Source organism: Mus musculus, chromosome 13 (genome assembly GCF_000001635.26).
Source record: "Mus musculus strain C57BL/6J chromosome 13, GRCm38.p6 C57BL/6J".
NCBI classification, from domain to species: Eukaryota; Metazoa; Chordata; class Mammalia; order Rodentia; family Muridae; genus Mus; species Mus musculus.
This window is the reverse complement of record NC_000079.6, coordinates 113,791,632-113,806,976: the sequence shown is the minus strand read 5'-3', so window position 1 is coordinate 113,806,976 and position 15,345 is coordinate 113,791,632. Positions and strand designations below refer to the sequence as shown.

At 50.6% G+C, this 15,345-nt stretch overlaps 1 protein-coding gene across 4 annotated transcripts in view; it reads right to left on the bottom strand.

Annotated features, from left to right (window-relative positions):
• Positions 1 to 12,471, bottom strand: part of Arl15 (ADP-ribosylation factor-like 15) — a 362,957-nt gene extending 350,486 nt beyond the window's left edge. For 2 of the 4 annotated variants that reach the window (XM_030247239.1, XM_006517630.3), the window contains exon 1: positions 12,281 to 12,468. Coding sequence is in view for 3 of the 4 variants with exons in the window: in XM_006517630.3 (XP_006517693.1) it covers positions 12,281 to 12,328 (48 nt within the window). In the remaining variant the exon portion in view is untranslated. Of the gene's footprint in view, positions 1 to 12,280 lie in introns of all 4 variants that reach the window. The other 2 variants (XM_006517629.4, NM_172595.4) reach the window with 2 other exon arrangements.
• Between the last annotated feature and the right edge of the window lie 2,874 nt (positions 12,472 to 15,345).

Below are 15,345 nucleotides of genomic sequence, written 5' to 3'. Positions count from 1 at the left end.
GCTGCCACCACCCCACGGGGCTACAGCTGGGATTAGAGGCCTGGGCTGCCACCACCCCACGGGGCTACAGCTGGGATTAGAGGTCTGGGCTGCCACCACCCCACCGGGCTACAGCTGGGATTAGAGGTCTGAGCTGCCACCACCCCACGGGGCTACAGCTGGGATTAGAGGTCTGGGCTGCCACCACCCCACCGGGCTACAGCTGGGATTAGAGGTCTGAGCTGCCACCACCCCACCGGGCTACAGCTGGGATTAGAGGCCTGGGCTGCCACCACCCCACGGGGCTACAGCTGGGATTAGAGGTCTGGGCTGCCACCACCCCACCGGGCTACAGCTGGGATTAGAGGTCTGAGCTGCCACCACCCCACGGGGCTACAGCTGGGATTAGAGGCCTGGGCTGCCACCACCCCACGGGGCTACAGCTGGGATTAGAGGTCTGAGCTGCCACCTCCCCACCGGGCTACAGCTGGGATTAGAGGCCTGGGCTGCCACCACCCCACCGGGCTACAGCTGGGATTAGAGGCCTGGGCTGCCACCACCCCACGGGGCTACAGCTGGGATTAGAGGTCTGAGCTGCCACCACCCCACCGGGCTACAGCTGGGATTAGAGGTCTGAGCTGCCACCACCCCACGGGGCTACAGCTGGGATTAGAGGTCTGAGCTGCCACCACCCCACCGGGCTACAGCTGGGATTAGAGGCCTGGGCTGCCACCACCCCACGGGGCTACAGCTGGGATTAGAGGTCTGAGCTGCCACCACCCCACCGGGCTACAGCTGGGATTAGAGGCCTGGGCTGCCACCACCCCACTGGGCTACAGCTGGGATTAGAGATCTGGGCTGCCACCACCCCACGGGGCTACAGCTGGGATTAGAGGCCTGGGCTGCCACCACCCCACGGGGCTACAGCTGGGATTAGAGGTCTGAGCTGCCACCACCCCACCGGGTTACAGCTGGGATTAGAGGCCTGGGCTGCCACCACCCCACTGGGCTACAGCTGGGATTAGAGATCTGGGCTGCCACCACCCCGGGGGCTACAGCTGGGATTAGAGGCCTGGGCTGCCACCACCCCACGGGGCTACAGCTGGGATTAGAGGCCTGGGCTGCCACCACCCCACGGGGCTACAGCTGGGATTAGAGGTCTGAGCTGCCACCACCCCACCGGGCTACAGCTGGGATTAGAGGACTGGGCTGCCACCACCCCACGGGGCTACAGCTGGGATTAGAGGTCTGAGCTGCCACCACCCCACCGGGCTACAGCTGGGATTAGAGGCCTGGGCTGCCACCACCCCACGGGGCTACAGCTGGGATTAGAGGTCTGGGCTGCCACCACCCCACGGGGCTACAGCTGGGATTAGAGGCCTGGGCTGCCACCACCCCACGGGGCTACAGCTGGGATTAGAGGTCTGAGCTGCCACCACCCCACCGGGCTACAGCTGGGATTAGAGGTCTGGGCTGCCACCACCCCACGGGGCTACAGCTGGGATTAGAGGCCTGGGCTGCCACCACCCCACTGGGCTACAGCTGGGATTAGAGGCCTGGGCTGCCACCACCCCACCGGGCTACAGCTGGGATTAGAGGCCTGGGCTGCCACCTCCCCACCGGGCTACAGCTGGGATTAGAGGCCTGGGCTGCCACCTCCCCACCGGGCTACAGCTGGGATTAGAGGCCTGGGCTGCCACCTCCCCACCGGGCTACAGCTGGGATTAGAGGCCTGGGCTGCCACCTCCCCACCGGGCTACAGCTGGGATTAGAGGCCTGGGCTGCCACCACCCCACCGGGCTACAGCTGGGATTAGAGGCCTGGGCTGCCACCTCCCCACCGGGCTACAGCTGGGATTAGAGGCCTGGGTTGCCACCTCCCCACTGGGCTACAGCTGGGATTAGAGGTCTGGGCTGCCACCACCCCACAGGGCTACAGCTGGGATTAGAGGTCTGGGCTGCCACCACCCCACCGGGCTACAGCTGGGATTAGAGGTCTGGGCTGCCACCACCCCACGGGGCTACAGCTGGGATTAGAGGCCTGGGCTGCCACCTCCCCACCGGGCTACAGCTGGGATTAGAGGCCTGGGCTGCCACCACCCCACGGGGCTACAGCTGGGATTAGAGGCCTGGGCTGCCACCACCCCACGGGGCTACAGCTGGGATTAGAGGTCTGAGCTGCCACCACCCCACCGGGCTACAGCTGGGATTAGAGGCCTGGGCTGCCACCACCCCACGGGGCTACAGCTGGGATTAGAGGCCTGGGCTGCCACCACCCCACGGGGCTACAGCTGGGATTAGAGGTTTGAGCTGCCACCACCCCACCGGGCTACAGCTGGGATTAGAGGCCTGGGTTGCCACCTCCCCACTGGGCTACAGCTGGGATTAGAGGTCTGGGCTGCCACCACCCCACAGGGCTACAGCTGGGATTAGAGGTCTGGGCTGCCACCACCCCACCGGGCTACAGCTGGGATTAGAGGTCTGGGCTGCCACCACCCCACGGGGCTACAGCTGGGATTAGAGGCCTGGGCTGCCACCTCCCCACCGGGCTACAGCTGGGATTAGAGGCCTGGGCTGCCACCACCCCACGGGGCTACAGCTGGGATTAGAGGCCTGGGCTGCCACCACCCCACGGGGCTACAGCTGGGATTAGAGGTCTGAGCTGCCACCACCCCACCGGGCTACAGCTGGGATTAGAGGCCTGGGCTGCCACCACCCCACGGGGCTACAGCTGGGATTAGAGGCCTGGGCTGCCACCACCCCACGGGGCTACAGCTGGGATTAGAGGTCTGAGCTGCCACCACCCCACCGGGCTACAGCTGGGATTAGAGGCCTGGGCTGCCACCACCCCACGGGGCTACATCTGGGATTAGAGGTCTGAGCTGCCACCACCCCACCGGGCTACAGCTGGGATTAGAGGCCTGGGCTGCCACCACCCCACGGGGCTACAGCTGGGATTAGAGGTCTGGGCTGCCACCACCCCACGGGGCTACAGCTGGGATTAGAGGCCTGGGCTGCCACCACCCCACGGGGCTACAGCTGGGATTAGAGGTCTGAGCTGCCACCACCCCACCGGGCTACAGCTGGGATTAGAGGTCTGGGCTGCCACCACCCCACGGGGCTACAGCTGGGATTAGAGGTCTGAGCTGCCACCACCCCACCGGGCTACAGCTGGGATTAGAGGCCTGGGCTGCCACCACCCCACGGGGCTACAGCTGGGATTAGAGGTCTGAGCTGCCACCACCCCACCGGGCTACAGCTGGGATTAGAGGCCTGGGCTGCCACCACCCCACTGGGCTACAGCTGGGATTAGAGGCCTGGGCTGCCACCACCCCACCGGGCTACAGCTGGGATTAGAGGCCTGGGCTGCCACCTCCCCACCGGGCTACAGCTGGGATTAGAGGCCTGGGCTGCCACCTCCCCACCGGGCTACAGCTGGGATTAGAGGCCTGGGCTGCCACCTCCCCACCGGGCTACAGCTGGGATTAGAGGCCTGGGCTGCCACCTCCCCACCGGGCTACAGCTGGGATTAGAGGCCTGGGCTGCCACCACCCCACCGGGCTACAGCTGGGATTAGAGGCCTGAGCTGCCACCACCCCACCGGGCTACAGCTGGGATTAGAGGCCTGGGCTGCCACCTCCCCACCGGGCTACAGCTGGGATTAGAGGTCTGGGCTGCCACCACCCCACGGGGCTACAGCTGGGATTAGAGGCCTGGGCTGCCACCACCCCACGGGGCTACAGCTGGGATTAGAGGCCTGGGCTGCCACCACCCCACCGGGCTACAGCTGGAATTAGAGGCCTGGGCTGCCACCTCCCCACCGGGCTACAGCTGGGATTAGAGGCCTGGGCTGCCACCACCCCACGGGGCTACAGGAGATCTTAAGGAAAGGTAGCTAGTGAGTGAATTACAGATTGCCAGTACAGTGCAGAGATTTCATGCTGCAAAGGAAAATGTATTAAAACTGAAGAGTTTTTAAGTACAAACCAGCAGGTTACGAGACAGTCTTTCCACTGTAAGTCCAGGACGATCAGACCTATGGGTAGCAGCCCATACACAGACGGTCGGACAACTAAACGCACAGCAACTGTGTCTGCATTGCTAGGCACTGACTTCCCCTTGTGCTCTGCTGTGTCTTTCTCCGAGCTTCTACTTTAATAATAAGCAAGTTATCAAAATCATCTCAGTCCTGACCTTCATTCAGCTCACGTGTGACTGCAATTAGAAAAGTGACCTCAAGACTCGAAAACAAACTGGTGGACTTTTGCAAAAGCTGCCATTGACGTAATGAAATGCCATTTTGATGACTTGCGTGTAATGCTAAAAAACACCGCAAACCTCTCAGGACCTTAACCTGTCAAAGGCAGGTAAGATCTCTACAGATCACCAAAAAAATGATAACTTCAAAACCAGAGACATGAATCAAATTACTCACTGATCTAAGCAACATTTCTTAAGCTCAGAAGTATCATCAGAGAAGGTTAAAAGCAGGTTTTAAGAGAGTGGTATGTCACAAACGCTAACATACAAAATATACTTGACAATCTAAGCATCCATCCATTTGTCCTAGAGAGGCAAGGAAACGAGACCCACTAACTCCTGCAAGGTTGTCACTAGGGACAGTGGCAGAAAAGCAACCTGTGGAAAGAGAATTAGCTGTGACCTGAAAGTTCCTTTGTTTCTTTGTTTCTTCGTTTGTCTGTTTGGTTTTAAAAAGCACAAAGCTTTTGAAGTTAAAAAGCAAGACCTTACACCTGCAGATTTAAAGCCCTAAGGACACAAAAGACAAAAGACAGTTGGTTCCATGACTTCCGGGTTTGTTTTTAGCTCCTGACATCTGTCCAGGATGGCTGGAACCAAAAAAGCTGTCTGTCCCCCGCTGCTGTTGCTGCGCCTCAAGTATCTCTACACTCACAAGCTCTTCTTCCCCATAGTTAGAAGCAAGATCAGCAACCATCCTACCAGACAAAGAACCCACAGGAACCCCTCTCCGAAACACCAGGAAAAGTCCTCGGGCCCAAGGAGACAGAGTCCAGTGGCCAGACTAGTTCCCAACAAACCAGTTTACAAACGGTCCGGAGGAGCTTGTCCTACAAATTCAACAGTTCAAGCGGCCGGGACCGGGGCACTCACTGGAGATCACGTAGGTGTGTTGGGCTGCAAGTCCAAGAACCTCAGCTAATATTTATGCGAAAAGGGAGGAGGCAATAGGTGTGCGCAGGTGCTTGCCTCAAGGCACACACCCACACAAGTCCTGAGTTCCCAGAGGGCCTCCCAAGAAACCAAGTGACAGCAGCAATCAAGTGACAAGTGACCCTTCCATTTCCAGCTGTATATCTGGGCACCTCCTCCACAGTTATTTATTATTCCAGCTAAGCTTTATCGAACCATGTTTATAGGCACGGGCCTGGGGGTCTAACAAGCTAGACTTAAATGCCAGCCCTGACCCTCTCCGCCGGCTGCATTATCCCAGCAAATATTCAATCTTTTAGAGCCTCAAGTCTCCTCTTTTCTGGTATAATCTGCTCTAAGCAGTAGCTGATGAACGGGATTGGGACATGGTTGAATAAGATGATGCAGGTAAAACTCCACACTATACTCCGTGCACAGCCTCCACTTTACCAGGTACCAGGCTAGAATGCAAATGCTAGAAAAGGAAGTGAGATGGGGGGGGGGGGGGAACTACCTTGGATGCAGGCTGCAGCTCAGGTTCTAAGAGTGTCTCTATTTCAACAGGGCAAGTCAGGATCCACTAACACATTGAGGGATCAATACAAAATGAAGACGCAAAACGTCTTGCTCCAGATCAAGAATTTCAAGATCGTGGGGATCTACCAGATCTTCTTTGACTCCTGAAGCATTTGGGGAGACGCCACAGAATAACTAAAAAGCCGGCCCCACAACAGCTGGTCCCCCGCCTCTACCTCCAACTGGGACAGGCGTTTAATTCCCAAAGAGGCAAGTCAATGATACTAAAAGGTTGAAAACTCAATCCAACTTTGGTGTCTGTAGATGGAGCTCGGAGGACATGACCAGGTCACTGGGGTGGAGGCCCTGTGATTGAATCCTAGTGATTTTATAAAAAGAAGGACTATTATATAAAAAGGAGGAAGACTATATAAACACAGGCATGAGCATCCCCTATCTCTCCAGGTAAACCCCTGCAGCGTAACAGAACTTTGCCAATAAGAAGGCCAGCAACAGAAGCGGCGCCTGACCTTTGGCAGAAATACGAGCCAAAAACCAAATTTATAAAAATAAAATGTGACTCTAGTACATCCTTAAGTAATAAATAGCTATTCAATACTTCATCACTACTCAATTTACAAAAAGTATCAGGGGAGGTTTTCATATCCTCACTAAAAAAATAGCTATCTTTCCCTCTCTTCAGTTGTCACCACAAATCCCTTAGAGTTAATGTCCTCTGCTGAAGCCATAGCCTGCTTGTGGCCTTAGTGCCTACTAGTTAGGCTCATTTCCTAAGCTGTACTGGATAAAGGCAGACAACCCATAACAGGATCAAGAGGACCCAGAGCAGTAGAAAGCAGAAGTGGCCCTGAAGGGGACAGTAATGACGCTTAGAAACGCGTTTCTGTGTCTGCTGATGAAACTTCAGACTCTGAAGATCACCTCAGTGACCAGCAGAAAGGCACCGTGAGACAGAAGGCTGAGCACACATCTTCCAGCTAGCCTTCTCTATAAATGGTACTTGTTTTTTATATGAAACATGTAAATATCCAACTGTATTGCATCAGCTTTTAACACCAAGAGCCTGCATCCCTGCCCTGTACTAGAGAGAATGGCTTGGACATGGAAACAGTGAAGAAGGGGCCCTAGAGCCACAAGGTCAGCTCACTCACTTGCTAGCTGTGTCAACTTGGGGGATACATACACACACACACACACACACACACACACACACACACACCTCCTTAGGCAGGTATAGCCTGAGATCAAGAAAGCAGGCCACCGGGCGTGGTGGCGCATGCCTTTAATCCCAGCACTCGGGAGGCAGAGGCAGGCAGATTTCTGAGTTCGAGGCCAGCCTGGTCTACAAAGTGAGTTCCAGGACAGCCAGGGCTATATAGAGAAACCCTGTCAAGAAAAAAAAAAAAAAAAAAGGAAAGAAAGAAAGAAAGAAAGAAAGCAAGAAAGCAAGAAAGCAAGCAAGCAAGCAAGAAAGCAGGGCAGGCCAAGTTCATCAATGACTATAAAGCAAGCTGAGGAGGTTAACCTGACTAACGCCCAAGCATAAGAGAGAAATGCAAGGACAACAGACAGCATCTAAGGCCAACCAAACACTTGACACATCTGCGACACATTTCATTGTGTAATAAAACAAAGAAACACATGCCATAGAGAAACGCACTGGAAAGCAACAGAGCATGTCAGAACCTGCCTTCTCCCCATAGGCCATCTTCAACCTGTCCTTCCACATCTTCCCCAAGAGTCATTTCCCTTTCAGCCCTGCAACCAAGGAGAGCACTGTAGTCCACTCTCCATGACTTCCTGGAACATGTACAAGTAGGGTTGCATAAGTATTTGTTGAATGGACTAAATAATAATACGAGAAGGCTGGAGAGATGGATCTTGCAGAAGGCCTGGGTTCCATTCAAAGCACACACCTGGCAGATCCCAACTGTCACTCAAGATCCATGGGATCTTCTGGCACACCCTCTTCAGGCCTCTGCAGACACTGTACATGTGTGGTGCACAGCAAGCATTCCTACATATAATACACATAAACTTTTAAAGAAAAGAACAGTGAAAATGAGTGTAGTTTTACTCCTCAAACCTCGGTCCACTTCTTGCTTGCTGAATGCCCTCCCAATTCTTTCATGTATTAGGGCTATTTTAAAATGTAACCCAATCCTTAGCATTAAATAACAGTGATTCCAGAGGAAATACAGTATCAGCAACATAATCATGATGTGTTAACATTTTTTTAAGATTTATTTATTATTATACATAAATACATTGTAGCTGTCTTCAAACACACCAGAAGAGGGCGTCAGATCTCATTATGGGTGGTTGTGAGCCACCATGTGGTTGCTGGGATTTGAACTCATGACCTTCGGAAGAGCAGTCAGTGCTCTTACCCGCTGAGCCATCTCACCAGCCCAGGTGTTAACATTTTTATTTGAGAACCAATGTATACATCTGGAGGAGGAGGCACATGCCTTTAACCTCAGCACTCAGGAGGCCGTGGGGCAGATCTCTGGGTTCGAGGCCAACATGGCCTACAAAGTGTTTTCTAGGACAGCAAGGGCTACACAGAGAAACTGTGTCTCAAAAAAGAAAAAAAGAAGAAGAAAGAAAGAAAGTCAGACAGAGAGAAAGGAAGTAAAAAAGGAAGGAAGGAAGGGAGGGAGGGAGGGAGGGAGGGAGGGAGGGAGGGAGGGAGGGAAGGAAGGAGGGAGAAAGGAAAGGAAAGGAAAGGAAAGGAAAGGAAAGGAAAGGAAAGGAAAGGAAAGGAAAGGAAAGGAAAGGAACCAATGTAATGTTTATAAGTAAGTTTACTCCCACTATCTCTTTTAATCATCACTGGTATTATATGGATAATGAACTTTATTGTTGTTGTGTTAGTGGTACAAAGAGGAATTGGTGAAATCTACACCGATTTGCATAGAAGGCAAAAGCATTTTGAACTAAAAGGAATGCAGAAGCTGACCCTGTCTGGTCTCCAGATAGAACTTTATAATGGATCTGGGAAGGATAGTCTTAGCTGTCAACTTGACTATATCCGGAATGAACTACAATCCAGGAACGGAGGACACACCTGGGAGAGATTTTCTCTTGGGTTTAAGTATGTGAGTGAATCCACTTCTAGCCCGGACCTTTGACGTAAGAAGATGCACACCTTTAAGCCAAATCTAAAGACATACCTTTAATCTGAGCCATACCTTTCTGCTGGAAGTCTCTAGAAGGACATGGACGAAGAAAGGTTTTGTCCTTTGCCACCTTGCCCCACCTTGCTAGCACTTCCATTCCTTCTCTGGCACTGGAGCCTACCACGTCAGGGTTCCAGCATATTCAGACCAGCTAAGACACACAGCCTTGTGGGACTGAGCAAGTACTAGATTCTTGGACTTTCCATTCACAGCTGGCCATTGTTGGACTGCAGTCTGTAAGCCATTCCAATAAATTCCCTTTTTCTGCAGAGATTCATTCCATAAGGTTTGTGACTCTAGAGAACCTGTATTAGTGTCAGTTCCTCGTTATAAGTTATACCCTGTTCTTTCTCTTTATAAAGCTCTGAACAGCCTTAACCCATCAAAGGGAGAGGGGTATGCTGTCTGTTGGTGACGCCTAAATCCTGAACCATAGATCGGTCTGGTTTAGAACATGACTTATAAACTTGCTCAAGAGAAAAGGGGAAGAGATATGGCCTCCTCCGGTGACACCCGCATTATCTAGAAAAGATAAGACTTTTATGTTTAAATTGCTAAACAAATTCTATCTTGATTATCTTGAGTGTAAAAGATACATCCTGCATTCCAAAAATCAAAATACCTAATCCAAACAGATACTATCTTGGCTCAGTTTAGAAGCCAGAAGAGGACAGAATTACCTCTCAGGTCCCGCATCCACTCATCATCATGCAATCCCGGGCTCTAACTCCATGCCAGGCACCAAGCCAGGTACAGTAACCGGTGTAACATGTAATTATTTAGGATTTGCAAGGCATCCCTCTTTCCCTGAACCAAGATTAATAAAACCTCCGTCTTAAATATTAAGACAGAGCCTTCATCTTAGCTGTCACAAGAATAGTCAAGAAATTAACTGCAACTTCTAAGATCAGAGAGCTTTCTTCATCTGTCTTACCATTTCAGTGCTATCAGAAGTTGTTAAAAATAGCATGCACACACACTCAAGCACACGCACACACACTTCCTTTAGACTCTCCCCCAAATAAAATAAGTTAAGTGATAGCACCCAAATAAAGGACAATGGCTAACACCTCCACGTAGAGCTTTCCTTTCTGACATAACAACAAAAATCCCAGCACTGGAGAAGAAAGGATGGAGGGAGGGCACACATTACTCCTGACAGGGGCATGAAGAGGGCACTCACTCTAGTCCACTCTGCAAAACCTGCAGTCCAACTAGGAATGAAAGAAACATCCCCAGCCCCTCCTGGAAGGGAAATATAGGAACTTAGGAATCGATTAATAAGATGCCAGGCCCAATCAAAGAAATCGATCCTTTACTTTTTCAGAAACAGGATTTTAAACAGACACCATGCCAAGATTTCGCATGAGCAAACAAGCCACCTGGTAGACAAGGAGAATGGAGCGATGTATCTCACGGTTTTCTCTGCGAGTGGGTCAGCGGGAAAGCACAGTAAAGCAACCTCTCGAACTCCAGAGTTTGTTTTGTTTCCCCTCTGGTCCATTTAGTGGGGAAGGACTTTCTTCAGTGTTTTCACAGGGATACCTAACACACTCATAAAACCTGACCTGTCTCCTTTAAGACTTTGTTTTCTCCCCCACCCCACCTCCAGTATAGCCCCTGACTTTTACGGGACAGTTAGCTTCAAGGCACTTGGGAATTATTGAAAGCACACTGAAGTGGCCAAACAATGATTTTATACGAAAGCCAAAAAAAGGTGTTAGGGAAACAGGTAAAACAGATGGGCCAAGTCAAAGTGAAACCCAGGGCCCAGTGACAATGACCTAAACTCCCAGGGTAACCTTATACCTACAAATATTCATCCATCTACTCTGAACCCATGTCTACATGGCAGGTGACCTGAGCAATCTGCAATGCTGTTTTCCCTCAGGTCTTTTAGTGGGCCTGCTACCTCAAAGACAGCTATGTGCTGAAGTACTACAACAGTCTCAGCAGATCATGAGAATCCACCCCACCCCACCCCCCACCCCCCGCCCCGAATACCTCTCCGAATCACTAAGTATCCAAAATTAGCAGTACAGGTAAGATGCCCTATACTTTCTTCTTATTTGGTAATTTTTTTTTCTCAGCAAACTGGCGTTTTGTGGGGCAGATTACAAGACATAGCCATAGCATGATATGGGTAAACTACAAATCAACCAACCATTTAACTTTCAAAATAGCCTCCTGGACATATTTGAGAATCATCAACCTACAAGGACGCTTAAAGAATGTTCACAGATAGCCCACCTAACCTGGCGCAGCGATAACACCCCTTTATGACAAAGATAGAAGTCACTGCCATGAATACATAGACAGCAAAACCAAAATTCAACTGAGACTCTGACTTCGGCTCTGTTCTCAAGGTCGCGCACTAACTGGTCTCCATCCTTGCCAGTTTCTACACACCTGAATAAACCCTCATACACTGGTAACGTTACAACGCAGCCCTCTCTTTCTTGGTCTGGAAAGTATTCGGTCTTTCTCCGTACAGCCTTAAGTGTAATTCCTAGAAGGCACTGACAAATCTCTGCTAGGCCAATCTGCAGTGGAAAAACCATGTGTCCTACAGGATGACAGAAGGGCCAACACTTCTAACCCTCTACTTCAGCACTGCATGGCAACAGCCGTTCGTTCTGACACCATCCACGCAGAAAATGGGCAGGATCGAACACGGTTCATGTCAAAAAGGATCTGCTTGACCACAAACAGGCAGCTCTGTGGAAATACAATTTCTGGAACGAAAACACGAGGCTTGCACAATTCTAGAAACACGTCTAAGTGTTCCGTTCCAGCGCTGTGCTAAAAAAACTTTTCCTACCTAAACTTCCCAGCACGGGGCTGATCTCAAACCGATTGCCAAACCATGCACACCATGCACAAAAGCGGCGTGCACCACAACCACAGCCGCGGGGCAATGCCTGTCCCTGCCCAATCCTGCTCAGGCCGGGTTGCAATGTGGTTTAGTCCAGTCTACTTTCTGGTAATGTGTTTTTAAAATCCCGCCACGACCCAGGTCATTCCTTTAGAGATCTAATAACGACCAAATGACCGGACCTGCCAGGCACTTAGCGAGCCATTCTGCTTATGGCTCTTTAATAGCTCTTGGAGTTCTGCTAAGAGGAGAGCGGAAAACTCCAGCTTCCCCGGAAAGAAAGTCCTGCGCCGGGAGCGCGGAGAGGCGCGCGGAGCGTGGCCCCATCTCCCGCAGTCCCGCCGGTCCCCTCCGCGCCTTTACCTGTCAGCCCGTCCTCTCCCCCCGCCGCCGCCCCTCAGAGCCAGCCCCGGGAGAAAGCAACCCAAGGCATCCCATCCCAAAGAAAGAAAGCCGAGAGGCTGCTGCTCCAGGCAGGGGGCCATGGGCCACCGCGAGATCCGAGAGGCGACATGCCGCCGGCGCCCCGCACCTACCAGATAATCCATGTACAGAAACGCCTCAGTTATCCGGAGATCAGACATCCGGCAGCCTAAAGCATCCGGAATGGCTCCGAACCCGGAAAAAAAAAAAAAGCAGCAGCGTCTCGGGCTGCCAGCGAGCAGCTCCTGAAAAAGCCAGCAACAGCGAAGATCGCCGAGAGCAGCCGAGGAGCCGAAGATTACACCAGGGAAGCGACGATTGGCTGGGAGGGCGGGCCGAGGAAAAGGAGCGCGCTCATTGGCCGGAGTGTCTATAAAAGGCAGTCCCCCCGGTGGAGGGCAGCAGAGAAGCGCGGGACCCGGGACGGTGCTGGTTCCTGTTTGCTGGGGGAGGGGCGGGCGGAAACGCGCTGCGGCCCCGGGAGGCCGACTCTCAGCCTCTAGTCCGCTCGAGACCCGGCAAGCAGCCTGCCTGAGATTGAAGAGCAGCGGCGGCGGCGTCCCCGCCCACCCCTCCTTAAGAAAGCAGCCCAGGGCGGTGGGAGGCAGTTGCCCCGAGCGCCTTCCTGTGGCCTTGAAACGCCCTGGACCTGCGGATTAGAAGGGCAGACACCTTAAAGAAGGCAAACTGTGCAGTACTGGGGACTGCATTGACCCTCCAGGGTGTGGGTGTCTGCTACGGCGGACAACTTGAACTTGACCTTCCTGCGGCTCAGCACCAGTGCAGTCCAGACTAGGAACCTAGAGACTCACAAGTAAATTGATCACCCCAAACATTGAAGGAGACAGGCATCTGATCTTTGCATGCTTAATCCAATGTACCTGAATAGAATGAGCGGTGGGATTGTGAAAGTCCTCTAAAGGACCCAAGTAATACTGTTTGTGAACCTTATCTTAGGAAAAACAGAGCCGGTGCACTTGAGACTTGTGCGTTTCCTAAATTAAAAAAAAAAAAAAGAAAAAAAGAAAAAAAAAAGCAAGCCGGGCGGTGGTGGCGCACGCCTTTAATCCCAGCACTTGGGAGGCAGAGGCAGGTGGATTTCTGAGTTCGAGGCCAGCCTGGTCTACAGAACGAATTCCAGGACAGCCAGGGCTACACAGAGAAATCCAGAGAAACCCTGTCTCAAAAAAACAAACAAACAAACTTGGGGCCCGGGCAGTGGTGGTGCACGCCTTTGATCCCAGCACTTGGGAGGCAGAGAGGCAGGCGGATTTCTGAGTTCGAGGCCAGCCTGGTCTACAGAGTGAGTTCCAGGACAGCCAGAGAAATACAGAGAAACCCTGTCTCGAAAAACCAAAAAATAAAAAATAGAAAAATTTTAAAATTTTTTTAAAAAAGAATTACTTGGAATTGAGTGAAAATGGGAGTCAAGCGAGATAAAGACAACGGTCAGTTCTGGATTTTTTTTCTTTCACCTCCAAGATTCAGGCTAGAAAGGACAGTCAAGGCAAAGGTGAGACAAGATAAGCATGCCATTTGGAGTTGGGTATGGAGAGGAGTAAAATATAGAATGGCAAGAAAATAAAAATCAAAATTGAATCTACTGGCTTAGTGCAACTGAGACTTACTAACCCTGGAGTAAAACAAAACAAAACAGAACAACTCCTTTTAAGAAGTTATTACTTAAACACATATATCTTGAAAATTATATCAATAAAGGCCAGCTCTGTCTGTACACGTGTATTCAAAAATGAATATTAAAAGGGTGCCATATCTTTTGTACCAGTAATTCCATTTCTAGAAATTCTTAGGATAAGAGCTGTGGACAGTGTTCTAAGTGAACATTTCCTGCAATGATTATAGTAGAATTTTGTCGGCCTGGTGGTACCTTTAATCCCAGCAAAGATACAGGCAGATCCCTGAGTTGGAGACCACCTGCAAGGCTACACAGAGAAGAAACCTTGTCTCGGAAAAAGAAGAGGAGGAGTCTCCTATGATTTGTTAACACAGCACACTTACACAATAAAACTTTATACAGCTGTTAAACATTTATGAAGTTTCATAATGTAGTGAAGTTTATAGTGAACTCATACTCTTTCCTCGGATGTCACATGTCAAAGGAGTATTCTGAATGATAGAATTTGGAACACTAAGTTGCAAAAGTACTATTCTGTTAGTTCTTGCCAAACACTGCCCTCTTTTAAGGTGGTGACTAAAGTTTCCCTCCATTTCTCTCTGTCCCTACACACACATACACACACACACACACACACACACACACACACACTTTTTGTGTGAGTCTTCAGAAAACAAATATCATTAAAAGTTTACCCCAGGGCAGTGAAAATAGTTGTTAGACAAAACTATATAGTTCATTATAGAAAACCAAAATATTTACCCTAAATTTACACATAATCAGGTTCTGCGCACCCCCCCCACACACACACACACACACACTTATGAGTCATGTGACTAGATCTAATCTCTGAAATGCTTTCCTCAGATACAAAATGAGGAAAGATGGCTTTCAGGGTAATTAGAGGACTTTGATTGTATACATACACGTGTACAGACAAAGCTGGCCTTTATTGATATAAATTTCAAGATATATGTGTTTAAGTAATATCTTCTTGAAAGGAGTTGTTTGTTTTGTTTTGTTTTGTTTTACTCCAGGGTTAGTAAGTCTCAGTTGCACTAAGCCAGTAGATTCAATTTTGATTTTTATTTTCTTGCCATTCTGTTAACTCAAGCACATGTAAGTTTAGAAAAGATTTTTGACCAGGCTTCTGAACCTGAAAGACTTCCAAAAACCTGGCCTTTGTCACATCTGCTTGAAACCACAGAAATCAAAAAGCCTTTCAAAGGTCTCAGCAAAGTGACTCAGTCAAGCAACAATTGGTTTGTTTGTGTTTTCTTTCTCTCGTGGTTCAGCATACCCCAAATGAGAGCAAGAGCTGAGTTAGCAGAGAGACTTTCCATCCATCTTGTTGACCGTGTAAAGTTTTAAGAGCTCTGGTGATGGCTATGCAGAAATGTGCCATAAAGGAGATGGCGACTCCAGATGTGCTCATTGACACAATAAAGCTCAGTAAAGCTGTCTGGGCCAAGGGAATAAGGAATGTTCTGTATCACATCCGAGTATATTTGTCGAGAAAACGTAACAAAGATGAGGATTCGC